This window comes from Calidris pugnax, unplaced genomic scaffold, assembly GCF_001431845.1.
Source record: "Calidris pugnax isolate Ruff unplaced genomic scaffold, ASM143184v1 scaffold11, whole genome shotgun sequence".
NCBI classification, from domain to species: domain Eukaryota; kingdom Metazoa; phylum Chordata; class Aves; order Charadriiformes; family Scolopacidae; genus Calidris; species Calidris pugnax.
In genome coordinates, this window is record NW_015090803.1 from 11,979,876 (window position 1) to 11,996,004 (window position 16,129).

Below are 16,129 nucleotides of genomic sequence, written 5' to 3' on the forward strand. Positions count from 1 at the left end.
ATTTAATACTGAGACACTCTGCTAATCTCTTTAATGTTGCCTAATATTTTTCCAAACCAAAAGTAGATAAATAGAGAAGGAAAGGTCAGAGAGAGCCCCCTGTTTTTGCAGCACAGATAGGACAGCCTTATATGTTGTCAGACGTCCAACATAACTTGGTTACCTCAGTATGGACCTATTATTGGCAACCAGATGTATTTCCTGCTGCAAGGATTAATTTATATGGCTTGTGTTACTTGTATAATGCGTGCTCTTTGATAGGCATCGCTCTATAGTTTACTGTGAAAAGGCTGGACTAGTGCTTCAGCTATATAACCAAAAGTTAGGATGTCCAGGCTTTTTCCCCTGGCAGTATCATGGATTTCAGCAAACTTGCCTGAGTACTTTGTGCCCTTTTTCCTGCCCCCCCCCCCTTCCTCATCCTCTGTGCAGCATGGCTCAGAAGGGAAAAATTGGAGAAAGTTAATCTGATTGTTAGCAGATAGAGACAATTAAGCAACTGTTAGCAGACAGACTACAGTCGTTATTGTGTGGAGGCCCAGAGGTGCTTGCTCCTTCCCTGGGTTGTACATCTGATGGGTGACAAAATGCTGGTGCCACAACTCAAGGTAGAGACCATCCCTCTCTGGGACTGTTCCCACCAGGGGATGGGGGACTGCAGGACAAGCCACACAGCAAGATTGACCATTATATCGATGGTCTTTTAGGAGAAAAGAAACCTTCTGACCTGTTTCAGACAAACGTCTGGATAACCAGAAGCACTCTCTTGTCAGGGGTGGGGGGAGCTTTAGTGTCTCTGAGTTTCTAGTAGAGGCAAAGCCAGCTTCAGGGGGAGAACAGGCAGGAGTTGACCAGTGGTAACAGAAGATAATTAAAGGTTAAGGGGGGATTCATTTAGCTAGAAATCTCATATGATATGGATTTTGAATGTGTGAGTCAAGGGTGGTAATGTGCCAGAGGCTTGAAACAGCACCAGCTGGAAAGACAAGTCATGCTGGAGCTGTATCAGCACCTACCTGTGATGTACAGTGCTGCTTATGTTCTCGGGCTGGCTTGGAGGTGTCTCAAATAATTCACAAATACTGTGTCCTGGCAGGGTCATCATGCACATGTGAATTCCCATGTAGGCTTTGGGAGGAGGCACAGACCTCTGGAGAGGAGGGGTTTCTGGTGGCCACTTCCCTCCGCAAAGCCTGCACGGGGAGACCAAGGGAGTCACGTCCCTGCAAACACAAAAGCAGGGGAGCAGGGAGCTCAGGGGGAGCGGGAGGCACAGGGGCAGGGGGTAAAGGCCTCAGTCTCCAGGGAGCCAGGTAGGTTAGATAGAGACAGAGATGTCTGAAGAAGACTCCGGGCAGGAGGATGTACAGTGAAATCTGAGCGAGCCTTATCTCAAGGCAGGCAGATCTGCCCGCAGGCTGGGTCTCTCTTTTATGCTATGCCAAGTCCCTACAGTGAAGTTCAAGCAGCGCTTGGCTTTGCAAGGGCCTGCTGGTCCCCAGCCCCGTGGGAGCTGCTGAGCAAGCATGCAGGCCATGGGAGAGTGTTGAAGGCTCTCTTCTGCCCAAAAAACTTAATGTATATTGAATACAGAGGGTTCTTCACCTCATCTACTGCCGACTTATCATATGGAAATAGTAAGTGATGCCAGGCCTTTTTTTTTTTTTTTTTTAAATGCACCCCATGGTTATAATTCATGCATCATATTGAATACAGAGGGTTCTTCACCTCATCTACTGCCGACTTATCATATGGAAATAGTAAGTGATGCCAGGCCTTTTTTTTTTTTTTTTTTAAATGCAACCCATGGTTATAAACTGCTGATTCAGTTTTAGATGGTATTAGTTCTGTTTCATCATTACAGACACTTTGAGAGAAGCTCATACTTGCAGAAGCAAGCTACAACAACAAAACCTCATGTGACTATAAGGAGTGCTTTAATATTGAAATGCATCACAAGCCAGAGCCGTACAGATACTTGTCAGGCTGAGAAAAACACGACAGCACTGGTTTGACAGAAAATCTGAGCTATCAGAGATCAAAACTGTACCCCACCAGCCTCTCTTTAAAAATGATGCGATGTGTGGTTTTTACACGCACACAAGCAAATGTTGCTGGTTTGATTCATACAGGAGGGTGGGTTTATTTTGTATAATTAGAACTAATCTGATTACTTTGTAGGGCATATGCAATGGGCACATTTCATGTGATTTGCAAAGATAAGGCTCCACGGAAGACTTAGAGAAGCATGACTGGATGCTGACTAGAAAGCATTTGGTTTGCTAAGAGCGCAGTGCCATAACGAAACAGAAATTCAGGTGGAGCAGGATATAACTGCTGCAGGTATTTAAAACCACCAGATCACTTTTCTGATGCCTACTTTGCAATTAGCAATATAACAGATCTGCCTGCTGGAGGGGGTAAGATGTAAAACTTGTTTCTTATGTCTCTCATGTGACATGGTAAGAAAAAAAAACCCACTGCCTTTCCTGTGGAGGAAAGACAAAGCAATCCGTGTACCAGAACAACAGTGTTGATTTAACTTTTAAATCTTCTTGTTCTCTTGCTCTCCTTCCCTCCATTTTAAGATGTGGTTTTGTTCTTTTGCAGGAGAAGTCCCACCAAGGAGCCTGTTGCATGATACTGTGTTGTAAGAACTTGCCCAGCTCGATTCTGCAGACCAAACTGGAAACTTGTGACAGGTATGATTCTTTGGTTTTTCCCTTGGTTATTCTTGACAGGAAAACCAGAGAATTGCTAGTGAGAGTTACAAGACCTAGAAGCCCAGTCACTCAGAGTGTTAGGTAACTAATCTGCCTCTTTAAACTCAATGGAGAGAGGTTCCCTCGATATGGCTGGCCCCCCAGGAGAGGTGGCAGGCACACACAGCGGCCTGGTCCAAGTGCTCAGCTTTGCGCTCTTGTCAATCTCTTCACAAGTGCTGGTGTATTTTGGTTCAAAGGCAAGGGGTCGGGTCGATTGGATGGTGGATGAGAAGCTCAACATGAGCCAGCAATGTGTGTTCACAGCCCAGAAAAACAGTACCCTGGGCTGCATCAAAACCAGCGTGGCCAGCAGGGCGAGGGAGGTGATTCTGCCCCTCTGCTCTGCTCTGGTGAGACCCCACTTGCCGGACTGCGTCCAGCTCTGGAGTCCTCAGCACAGGAAGAACGTGGACCTGTTGGAACGGGTCCAGAGGAGGGTAATGGAGATGATCAGATGGATGGAGCACCTCTGCTATGAAGACAGGCTGAGAGAGTTGGGGTTGTTCAGCCTGGAGAAGGCTCCGGGGAAGACGTTACAGCAGCCTTCCAGTACCTGAAGGAGCTACAGGAGAGATGGGCAGGGACTCTATCAGGGAATGTAGTGATAGGACAAGGGGTAATGGTTTTTGAACTGGACGAGGGTATATTTAGATTAGATATTAGGAAGCAATTCTTCACTGTGAGGGTGGTGAGACACTGGAACAGGCTGCCCACAGAAGCTGTGGCTGCCCCATCCCTGGAGGGGTTCAAGGCCAGGCTGGATGGGGCTTTGAGCAACCTGGTCTGGTGGGAGGTGGCCCTGCCCATGGCAGGGGGGTTGGAACTGGATGATCTTTAAGGTCCCTTCTAACTCTAACTCTTGGTATACGAGCAGGCAGAAGCTATGTCAAGTTAGAGGAGATGTAGATGTGGTTTCTGGTTCAGAGGTTATTCCAGTGGAAAGCCCATCAGAGCTGTGCTCTGGAGTCTGCCCAAGGTTCAGTTTACTGGCAAGTCTGAGTATTCTTAGACCTTATACAAGTAGTATAATTTTTTTTCTTTAGCTGCTGGCGTATAATAGGTCAAATACAATTTAATATCTGCTTAAATTTTCAAATTGTCTATGGCTTTTTTCCTCCATTACCGTCCAGGTAAATATCAAATCACGGTTTCTCTTTATCCTCTACATTGGGACGTGGGAGGTGGATTGTAAACAAAAAGCATTCACTCACTTGTCAATGTTTGTGACTAATCACTAACTCTAATCACTGTTCATCCGACACCTCTTAAACGCCTGTATCAAATGCCTTACTGAAAGCCAGATGATCTGTCTTTAGAATCTCCTCAAATTATTTGTAACCATCAACAAAATAAGTACCTTTTCTTGCTGAGATATATTATTTCCCCAGTCTGCTGGCACGTCCCTAGTGCTTTGTCATTTATCTGAATAATTATCAGAACGATAACAAGTCCATTAGCTGATTCCCTCACTGACCAGTACAGCAAATTATCTGGACTCCCACTGCGCTGCAGTAAGCTCGCATTTCACAAATATTTTCTCACTTGCCTTTTATCAGTAACTGCATTACATCCTCATTGATTTTCAACTGTCCCTCATTTCAAGTATTTTTAAATAGTTTTCCACCGTTTCAGCGTTATCAATCTCAATTCAGTGCTCCGGTATTAATAGGCCTTTTGTATTTCTTTCCCCCCCAGACATGTTTGTGAAAGCTCTTCTTTCCTTATCCTTCTGGCTGTTGTTAATTTCTTGTTGTTGATACCCTTGGCTTTATTCTCTGGGGCTTAAACCTAGTCAGTTGATAGTTGGCATCCATCTTCCTTCATTCAGTGGAAGGTATCTCGACGCTTTCCGCTGCTGTGGTGGGTTGACCCTGGCCAGAGGCAAGGTGGCCACCAAAGCTGTTTATCAGTCCCCTCCTCAGCTGGCCAGGGGAGAAGAAATATAACAAAAGGCTCACAGATCAGGATAAGGACAGGGAGATTACTCAGCTCTTACCCTCATGGGCAAAACAGACTTGACACAGGGGAAATTAATTTAATTTATTACCAATCCAATCGGAGAAGGTTAGAGAGAAATAACCCCAAATCTCAAAGCGCCTTCTTCCCAGGCTGAACTTGACTCCTGATTTTCTTTACCTGCTCCCCTGAAGCTGTGCAGGGAAACAGGGAATGAGGGTTATGGTCAGTTCATCGTGTGTTGTCTCTGCCGCTCCTTCCTCCTTGGGGGGAGGACTCCTCACACTCTTCCCCTGCTTCCCTGCTCCAGACAGTTCTCCATGAACTTTCCCAGCGTGGATCCTTCCCACAGGCTGCAGTTCTTCATTAACTGCTCCAGCGTGGGTCCTTTCTATGGGGTGCAGTCCTTCAGGAACAGACTGCTCCCGTGAGGGTCCCCCATGGGATCACAAGTCCTGCCAGCAAACCTGCTCCAGCATGAGCTCCTCTCTGCAGAGGTCAACAGGTCCTGCCAGGAGCCGGCTCCAGCCTCCTTCAGGCATCCACCTGCTCCAGCATGAGGCCCTTGATGGGCTGCAGGTGGATATCTGCTCCACCATGGACCTGCATGGGCTGCAGGGGGACAGCCTGCCTCACCAGGGTCTTCACCGTGGGCTGCAGGGGAATCTCTGCTCTGGTGCCTGGAGCACCTCCTCCTCCTCCTCCACTGGCCTTGGTGTCTGCAGAGTTGTTTCTCTCACATATTCTCTCTGGCTGCAACTGATGCTGCTCATTTCACACACCTTCCCCCCCTCTTAAATATGCTCTCACAGAGGTGCTACCACCATCACTCATGGGCTCACCCTTGGCCAGCGGTGGGTCTGTCTTGGAGCCAACTGGTACTGGCTCTGTGGGACATGTGAGAAGCTGTCAGAGGCTTCCCCCAGAAGCCACCCCAGTAGCCTCCCCACTACCAAAACCTTGCCACGCAAACCCCATACAGCTGCATGTAGCGAAATCACAGAGCACATGGCTACTACGGTGCTTAACTTTTAAGACCAAATTGTAATGCTTTTTGAGGCTCACTTTTTCTCTTCTCCTCTCCTAGCTCAGATTTTGGGATCTCCTGTTGCTGCCAGTATCACCTGGAAGGAAAAGGGCAGAGAAAATCCCATGTGTTAGATGCCAGGTTGCTTCCTCTGCTGGGGCAGTGCAGGGTTTTTCTCCTGTGTGCAGCCAGTCTCCAGTGCCGCTGTCTGGGGATTAATCCGTGATCTCTTGGAAACCAAAACTTCGAGTCATTCTTCAAATTAGTTGTTTGTACCACACCACAGGAATTTCAGTGACTCATAAATCCTGTTATTTCAAAGTAAGGGAAGCACTCGAAAATATCACGCGGGGCTTGAATGTTCTAGCCTGTTGCACACACCAAGTTCTTCTGCTAATCAGGACATGGTACACCTCTGCCCTTGGACCTTCACCTCATGTTTCTTCTTCTGAAACGAGGTACAGTAAAGTGAGATCTGTGAGTTTGCTGCCACCCTGTATGTGTCTTTATATGCCAGGCCACAATAAGATGACTTTCTGGAGAGCAGCCATATACCAAACAACAGGGAAAAAAAAGCAGAAGCAGTTGCAGAAAGGAAAAGTTAAGAAAAATGAAAGGATTGTAGCTACAAGGAAGATATTATTTAGCTGCATTTGTGCTTGCAACCAGGTTTGGTATCAAGTCTACCCAAAGCAGAACAGGACGAACAGCAAAAACAACCCCCTTAAAAATACAGTGCAAATGTTGGGGAAGATTGCTTTGATCTACTGACAAATTGTTGCTCATTTTCTGCAGTTCAGTAAGCCCACTAGAGACTAGAGCAATGCTATTTCTTCCTACTCTATCCAATCCTCGTCTCTGCATCTGCAGCCAAACACACAGCTTGCCTTTTGCTAGCCAGGCCATGGCACACCACTCTCCACCGTCCTTTCAGATGCTCAGGAGCCCATTTGGTATCAAACACCAAGTCTTAATATCGCTCTAATAGTGATTTTTTTCTTGGAGGGTGAGAAGATGATCTGAAAAAATACTTTGGTTCAAAATATTTGATCAAAACACGATTATTTTTTTTTTGTCATCTAAATTAGGAATACTTCCCTTAAGCTTTCTGGTTTTTAATAGCAAGGTGACCTGAGATTTCAAAAATTCCCTTCTCCCTTTAGGTGCCCTTAGGTCGGTTAGAATGACATTTGAGACCATCTAGCCAATGTTCTTTTGGGTACGCACCGTAGATTACTCAGATTTTTTCACAGCCTTACAATTTATTTTTTTTTAAGCAAAAGCCTTTCCCCTTAAAAAAGCACTTGCATGCTTTTGAGCCTTGGAAGCTCTTAGTGCAGCTTAGCAGCACCAGCCTGCTGAGATACTCCAAGAGAGACTACAGGTTTGAGCTCGCTGCTTAAGTTCAAAAGCAGTTCAAACCAGCAGAGCAGAGCCCTGATGTAGAGACTCAAAAATCTTGCAGCGGCCTTGTGTATAAAGACACTTCAACTTACCAAAGATGGCTCTGGCGTTCTTCAGAGATAGCCTGTCCTTAACTGTGACTTGGAATGTTCCTCTCAGGTTTTGTCTTAAAATAGTCATTTAAGGACAAGCATTAGGAAAAAAGCACAGGTGACTTCAAAACTATTACTACTTTAAATGTAAAAGACAGACTTTTACAGCCCTCTAAGACATGCCATGGGATCCTTAAGGTTATCAGCAGGACTTAATTCTGTATTTTACCCCAAAATATACTCTTGCCATGCTAGAATGCTGCTTTAATACAAATAATAAATTTGGAACTTGAAAAAAAAAGCCTTGTAGCTTTCTGATGCAGTGGGGTTTGAGAACCACTAAGGCTTCAGAAATGAAATACCGGAGAGGGCATAGTGTGTAGTAGAATGAGTTCCGGCAGCTCTGGCATTCATCCCATCGACCACAAACATCTTTTTGTTTGCTTGTTGTTAAACACTAACTTTACAAAAGTGAGTTTAACGACTTCTGTAAAGAGGGGGGATTTCTGAACTCTGGTGGTGTAATGGATTTGGGTTCCTCAGTTCCCATGTCAAAACCCGAGTGACCAGCACAACCGCTGCAGAGCAGAGTGACCCCTGACAGACCCACACAGCTCAGTTTGTACACACCGCAGACCCCCCCTGGGAAAAACACGTTTCATAAGAATCAAATGGAACCCTGGGCCAACGTATCAGGATTTTGTTTGTGAGTTACAGGAAGCCTGCATTGGGACATTAACAACAATAACAAAAAACAGATGACTTATTTCATCTACAAAACAATCACCAGAAAAATCCATATAAGCAACCCAGTACCATAACGTAACGCATGCGAGTCTCTGGTACGTCTACACTGAGCCACAGACTGAGGAACCGGGATTTCTATGAAGCCTGCAGAGTCCCTCCCCAGTTCCTAAATGCCAAATTCATTCACATTCCACCTGGAGAAGAGAAGGCTCCAGGGAGACCTTATACCCACCTTCCGGTACATAAAGGGGGGGCTACAAGAAAGCTGGAGAGGGACTTTTTCAAGGGCATATAGTGATAGGATGAGGGGTAACAGCTTCAAACTGTCAGAGGGGAGACTTAGATTAGATATGAGAAGAAATTCTTCACTATGAGGGTGGTGAGACACTGGAACAGGTTGCCCAGAGAAGCTGTGGATGCCCCATCCCTGGAGGTGTTCAAGGCCAGGCTGGAAAGGGCTTAGAGCAACCTGGTCTAGTGGGACCTATGGCAGGGGGTTGGAACTGGATGAACTTCAAGGTCCCTTCCAACCCAAACCATTCTATGATCCTGTGACATCATTTTAGCAAGCCAGTATGCTATGGACCACTGGTAGGAAACACAGCTGTAGTGAAGTTTTAAGTAGGACCATGGGGTCCCTTGCAAGAACTGAAATGTTATCTTCAAGTGTTAAGGAAACAATCTATTTATGTATCTATATCCTGGAGTAAACTTCTGCTTTCCTCTTAAATACAAGATTTGATAATTGTATACCATTAATGGCAGGTCCTGGTCAAGAACATATGTTCTCTTCACCTGACTCTAGTCCTTCTAGAAGATTTCTGACCCCTGCTTTATAACATCTTGGCAAAATATATACCTTAATATCATTAATTCAGAAAAGGTACTGCCAATATATGCACCCATCAACTTTTGAGAGCCAGACAACAAAATCCTATCAATTCACATAAATGTAGTAAGCAGTTTTGCAATTGCTTGCAAAGTTTTATCTAAGAGGTGTCAAAATAGCAAACCACAAGCTCCTTATTCATGCTGCCAAGGCTCTCCTCCCCCCAGCTGCATTCCATGAATACATACTTTATGACCTCAAGCAGAACAACAAAAGCTGAACTGCACCAACTGTGAGAGGTGAGTGACTCCCGGCTGCACGTAGCCGGGTACGGAGCTCACAGGAGCCCGCTGTCTCCAAACACAACTGTCAAAGGCTGCATGAACCCTCTAAGTAAGAGGGAGAAGACAAGGTGGCCCAACACCACGCAGTCCTGCGCCCCATCTGTTTCTTTCTAGTGTTCTATTCCCAGCAGGATGCAAACATCTCACCGAAGCACTTCTCACTTTTGACAAAGCCTTTTTGATACAGTTTTTGCCCAGAATTTCACAGCACAGAATATAAAAGGGAACTTTAAATTTTATTTTCATTAGTTCATGTCTTGGACGTAAAAGGTCCATTCAACAATAAACAAGAAATGATAAAATAAAATGTTTGAATGTTTACAGCTATGAGTTTATAATTGCAAAAGACTTAGAGATGAAATTAAAATTAACTCAATGGAAGAATTTTATTTCATTACTCAACCAGAAAATTGAGTAGTTGAGGTATCAGAGAAGTTACAAAACCATGTTACTTCAGAACAGACTTAGAAGTCCTAAACATTTAACAGTTCTAATGGTGGTGGCTTAAGAGGAATCTTTCCCATTGTAAACTTTTTTGCTTCAAATTGTTTCAACTCTTCAGCCGATAATTCGCTCTTTGGTGTAAATAGCTTTTCTGATGTAGTATTGTTTGTGGATCCAGAAGACGCCGACGTTATGTTATGCCCAGAGACACTGGCAGTCTGTCCAAATAAAGTACTGCTTGAATGGGAGGGAGAAGCTGCTACTGGTGCATTAAAAGCTCCAAAGGCTGTAGGCGGAGTGGTGCTTGAAGAGTTCACAGCAGAAGAATTGCCAAACCCTGAAAACCCAGAAGTTCCAAAACCACTAGCTGTTTCTGAAGTTTTAAATGAGAAGGAGGCTGCGGAGGGAGCCGCCGGGCTGCCAAAACCAACAGAATGGGATACACTGGGAGAGGACGTCACACCAAATGCAGGACGATTACAACCCGCAGAAGGGCTCCCAAAAGCAGGGGCGTTTCCAGATGATGCACTGGTGAGACTGGAACTTGTTTTAAAGGAGAAACTGCTGGCACTGTTACTGCTGCTGTTCACAGGAAAGCCTGCAATTATAAAATTTATGAAAAGATATCAGAACGTGCACACCTGTGATACTAGACTACTGCTGCATTTCAATAATGCAAAAGAAAACTCAAGAAAATATCTAACTGTTAGTTCTTAATGCAGGAACTTACTTGACAACCCAAAGCTTGATGTTTGCTGTCCTCCAAATCCAAAGGCAGGTGGCGGTTGAGTGACCACGTTCTTTAATTCAGAGAGCTTAAAAAATTCAAAATACATAAATGAAAACTAGATTCCAAAGCAAGGAAATATCTTTCAATAAATACTTAAAGCAAAAATATATCTGCCCAGTCCAACGTAAATCAACTGAGACTAATTTAGACCCCAATCACTTTCATTACGATTGCATGCTCTTGCAGCTATGAAAAAAAGCTTTAAGGCTCTTCAATGCTCTCTGTAAAACACTCCAGAAACACAAATATATTACAATTTACAGACCTTCCAGCTCGTTCTCATCTCTTACCTATTTCAGTTAGTGCTTTATGACCCTATCTATGTCACTGCTGTAACTTGATCTGTTCTTTCCCCTTGGCACATCTAGTCTTCTGTGCTAAAGCCCAAATCCCACTTCTCCACCTGCAGCACTGAACACAGCGGGGGTGTGATCTTTGCTAAAACTTTAATGCACTTCATGCAGACTCCACTTAAATCAACTTACTCTCTCTCCCAAATTATTTAATAATGGTTTTAACTCAAGCATTTGTTTCTGACACATCTAGATTCACAAGTGTTTGTCACCTTCCCAGGAACAACTATTCTTTAAATCTTCAAGTTTTCTCCAGTTTCTCTCCCACCTATCTATCAGTTCCTGCGTTCCCAGACTTTCACATCCCCCTGGCTCAGGCAGTGCTATTCAGTCAGAAACATTTCTATTGCCTATAAAAAACACACAGAGACACGGGACAGTCTTCAAACTGCAGTCGTTACTCTCATGAAATTCCTCCTTACACCCTTTTCCACTCTCTCTAATGTTCCCAAGAGCATTCTAAGATTACTGTCAAGGTCTTTGTGCCACCAGTCAGCCACTTTCATGCCAGATGTTTTTCAAGGCTGCAGTGCCAGAATATAACACATGATATTTGAGATTTTCAGAACAGTTCATAGATTCACCATAAAATTGCCAGTGAATCTAGGAATCAAACTTTTTCATTTCTCAGCTATTTAGATGCAAATAAAGATGCCCTAAAAGAATAAGAATCATGTACATTGGTTGTAATATATACTGTCCCACGATCTTCAAAGCAATACCTATCACCTATTTATATAAAGCTGATAGAAGTGTAGTTAAATACTTAGGTAACAGGTGAAGTTTCTGTGGAATACTTGCAAGATCTATTAGTTAAAAACAATGTGGCACATTACCATGTCTTAAAAATCTTTGTAACAGAAATTAACGCTGGCATTTGCAGGACAGTTTGGTAGGATGTGTCTAAAAAAAAATCATGAATCTGAGAAAAACATTTGTCCAAGATTAATAAAAAAAAGACATCAGGAACGAAAACATTTTACCTTTCATTAACACTCACCAAAGCTGCTTTTGTCGATGCATTTAAAGTTTTCAACTGAAGCAGACGATTTTTCCATTGATTTGCTAAGTGTTGGACAGAATTTATCTAAAAAAGGGGAAAAGAAAAGCATGGTTTTACTATTGGTGAAGACTTCAAAAATAAAGAAAATAGAGTGATCTGAAAACTAAACAGAAAGGTTTCCAGAGTTAGAAAAGAATCTTCATTAAGCCAAGATGACAAGATATTTTCTTTCATGAAACTTCAAAGTGAGAAGCTGAAATTCTTGTTATTAACACAGAATTCCTTACAATTCTCTTACTATTGACCTTAAATCAACTTTTTTACTTCAAGTAAGATTAAAAAAAAATATCCTGGGGCTTTCTAAATCTAAGTTATATCACTATTTGAATTAGGTACTAGAGAAAAATCCTCACCAAAATCCAACAAACCACACACAAAATATTTAAGTATAAAATGTATAATGGCCCAAATGCCTGCAAGAGTGGCATGTGTAATCTTTTTGTAAATGAATTTCCTAATTTTTCAAAAGGGTCTTGCATCACAAACATCAATAATTCATTTGTGTCTAGTCACATGCTGGAAGATCATGTTGCTTGGTATCAGTTCTTATACAACAGACTGGAAAATTCAGATTTTGACCCAGTTTAAGAATAGAAACATGTGCTTTGGAAGAGACATGTTGTACTTAAACATTGTACATTTGTGAGAGAACTGTATCATACATTTATCATCTATACACTGAGACTTTCATGAACTTGCATTCAGTGCTTCAGTGAGGCCATAATTTTTTTTTTTTAATAGCCAGGCATAGTATATTGTTTAATCCTTTCTGTTTATTTTTTTAATTGAAGTTTCTTAAAAAAATTCTCTCCTGTCTCTGAAAATACAATTCTGATAATTCTAAACCCGTGAAGCAAGAGTGATGGCAACAGCAATTCCTTCTGCAATACAGAACCAATGGGAAGAGGAAAGAGTACAACGTAGCTTAATTTATTTTGTAGTTGTGTCTTTCCAATAGCCCAGTTCCTTTCCTGGCATGACACTGAACTGTGCTAGCTTCCTAGCTATGAGAGAGAAACAACACATGTATATTTTATTTAATTTTGAGAGATATATATATACACACACAAACATATTTATTACTTCTTTCTATAAATGTATGTATTCCTTTAGAAGTATCTGCTATTTTCAGCATTAAGTCCCTGCAATGGAGATATGTAAAAGAACAAGGTCAAATAAACCTTCCCAGTGTTCTACCTAAAGTACTAGGTATCCAGCTATAACAATCCGACTAACTAATAGCATACCAAGTATCAAACTTTTGAAACAGGATTTAAATAACTTCTACAAATAACACACGAGCAGGTACAAGACTAAGACAAGGAGTGTCTAGGTTTAGAAAGACCATACATTTAACTGAGACTAGCTACAAGTCTACTGACACCACTTTTTGTAGGAGCTGATGTGTCTAGACATTGAGGCCACTAGTTTTAGAATCTCAGATCTGATGGGTTTAGCTTGTGATCTCAGACAGAAATAGGAAGTTCTGGTAGAGCACACAGACTAGCAGCTATTTTTGTATTCTATCTGGTGCACATAGTTTAAAAATATTTTGACATTCTGATAATATCCTAGAATTTGGTAATTGAACAAGTCAAGAGTTGCCACCTGGAGAATGGTAACAAGTCCTATCCCAAAATACATCCACATAAGTCAGCATTTTTTAAATACTTACATAATTCTGAATGTCGTTGTTTGCTCTGCAGTTATAATACTCCAGATGCAACTCTTCTGGCGAGAAATCTGCAAAGCCTGTAAGGAGAGGAATAATCAAAAACCTCCAAGTAAATCTATTAATACTTCCAATTGTCCTCTATAGTTATGAAGAAATGGTACAGTTCAAGACACAAAAAGGATTCATTACAGAACTTTAAAGATGTGAGTGTCCAAAAATAATTTGCCAGAATCCAATATCCTTTTCTGTTGCATCACAAGGCGAATCACCACCTTGCAAATGGTTCCACAGAGGTACAACAGTGTGGACAAGTGTAAGAAACATCCCAAATAGCAGCAATATGCAGCAACACTAGAACATTACCCACCTGAGACATTCGGCTTTTCTTTCATCGGGGAATAAGATGAAAATATCCATTGTCCTGAAGTTTCCCAAATTTCCATGTCTTTCACTACACATTCGCTAGAAAACCAAACAAAATAAAACCACAGGTGAAAGTGAAATCATATGGTAAAAATAAAACCACCAGAAGCAATCGCTTAGTTTGAATCCAAAGTCAGGTTCAAATACCTGCTACCATGAAAATGAATGAAGTCTGACACAAGTCAGTGTCAACAAGAAAAGCACTCAGTTCTCTGTGGAAAGAAATGCACTTATTCAGCAAGACACATAAGTGTCCCTTCAAAGCATTCTACTCTACCATCTAACTGCAAGTAAATCAAACCAGATTTAAAAAAAAAAAATAAAATTCCAAAGCCACACAAAGTATTTTTTAATCCTCATATGGCATATGCTGTCACAGGATTTTCCCTGAAGCTGTCGATCACAACCCAACTTAAAATCTTCTTAATACTAGATGATTTTACAATATAAATGAACATACACAGTATTAAATAGCAACATTTAGGGGAAAAAAAAAAAAAGAGGGAAAAAAAAAAGAGATAGAGAAGTGTTCAATATTATTTTTTGGAAAAGAATCAAAAGCATAAAAATCCAGACATTGCAAAAGCAGAGAAATAGAAGCTACATCATCTAAAGTAAATCCAAATGTAAACAAATTTCACTGTTTGTAAACAAACAGTGAAAGGGTAAGCACTGAAGTAGACAAGCAAATCACTACATAGTAACAAATAAAACAAAGATTCTAACTGTTTCAGGTATTTGTTGCACAATATACATTCATGTTTGAGAAGCTGAATAAATAATCTGTTAAGCATTTTCTTCATATAACCTTAAAAAAAATAAAATGGAAAGTTGTTTCAAAACGTTGCTGCTTCAGGAAATGGCACTGCCTGTTACTTTTCATCACCTGCCCTGTAACTGCCTTCATCCTGCTGGTTGCTCTCCATTGACTCTAACATAAACACGTGTGAAACCAGCTTTCAATGATTTTGCTACTGGCAGAGCATTTGTTAAGTGTCAGGAAAACTGAGTCAAATAGTTCACCTTCTTAAAGAGTTTTTTAAAGGGTTGAAATACTGTCGAAGGGGCTCTGACCTCTTATTTTCAAGTACTGAAATCTTTGTTTCCTTCCTTATCCTCCTGCCCACAACTTAAATACCATATCAACTAACTAATATCATAGTTGTCTAGCTGTTCAAAACAAGGATCGCTTTCTTCCCATGCCAGCATAACTCAAGAGAACCAAATGAAGTAGTGTTTTCTATGGTTCTGGTTACATGTCCCAGCTTTCTTCTCACAACCATGTCCTATGCATTACCTATAGGAAAGCAATGAACTTTTAAACTGCTCATTCTAAATGCTTTTAGTGAGACAGGACTATAACTTACAGAAGTCTCTCCTCTTCATCTTTATAGCCATCAGCAGTATTTTGATTGTTCATTAACGCAGAGAATCTGTTCTGCGTAAAGTCTGCATTCCTGCTGCCGCCGCCTGATGATCCAAAATCAGAGGAGCCAAAAAGTCCTCTTCCTTGATCTCTGCTGCCACCCCATGTATTAGACTTAAAGGTAGATGGCTGGATAACATTGGTGTATCTCTGGTTAGTGGAACCCCATGCGCTGCCGCCACTGCCTCCTCCTCTGCTACTGCCTTCCAATAAAAGACAGCAAACAACAGAAATTTTAAATTATTAAGATACTAAACAATACCGCATCAATAAAAACTATAACTATTCTTGTGTTGGAAATCAGAAGTTGGAAAAGAAAAGGTAGTTTTCTCATAATGAGTTAATCCAATTATTGAGTGAGTTCCGGAATCAGAGACACAGGTGAACCCCTCCTCACGTCACCATGCCAACGACAACCTGTTGGCAGCGCAGAAAAGAGGCTGTTTCAGTTTTATCTACGTGGTTTCATAAAGCAACTACCCCAGCAGAAAAAAAAAAAAACAAACCAAAATCAAGTTAAAGCTTAACTCACAGTGCATTGCATTAGGGGCTCTCAAGTTAAGACGCCCTGGTGGCCGCGGGGGACGGGCACCGGAGGTCCCGCCGCTGCACCGCCAGCCCCCCGGCCTACAAGCCGCCGCGCAGGCCCCGCGCCTCCTCCCCCCGCTCGCCCTCCGCGCCGCTGCGCCCGGTAGTACCTTGGTAGTGGGACGCGGAGGCCCCATAGCGCCCGCCGCCGCCGCCGCGGGGATGCTCGTTCCAGCACCTCTCGCCGAAGCGGCAGCGGCCCT

The 16,129-nt window shown here is 42.4% G+C and overlaps 1 protein-coding gene across 1 annotated transcript in view; it reads right to left on the reverse strand.

The window, feature by feature from the left end:
* Positions 1 to 9,531: 9,531 nt before the first annotated feature.
* Positions 9,532 to 16,129, reverse strand: part of NUPL2 (nucleoporin like 2) — a 7,577-nt gene continuing 979 nt past the window's right edge. The window contains exons 2-8 of the mRNA XM_014937638.1: positions 16,037 to 16,127; positions 15,280 to 15,541; positions 13,857 to 13,951; positions 13,490 to 13,566; positions 11,752 to 11,838; positions 10,339 to 10,423; positions 9,532 to 10,206 (exon numbers count right to left, since the gene is read on the reverse strand). Of these exons, the coding sequence (XP_014793124.1) occupies positions 9,638 to 10,206; positions 10,339 to 10,423; positions 11,752 to 11,838; positions 13,490 to 13,566; positions 13,857 to 13,951; positions 15,280 to 15,541; positions 16,037 to 16,127 (1,266 nt within the window). The 3' untranslated portion in view covers positions 9,532 to 9,637. The remainder of the gene's footprint in view (positions 10,207 to 10,338; positions 10,424 to 11,751; positions 11,839 to 13,489; positions 13,567 to 13,856; positions 13,952 to 15,279; positions 15,542 to 16,036; positions 16,128 to 16,129) is intronic.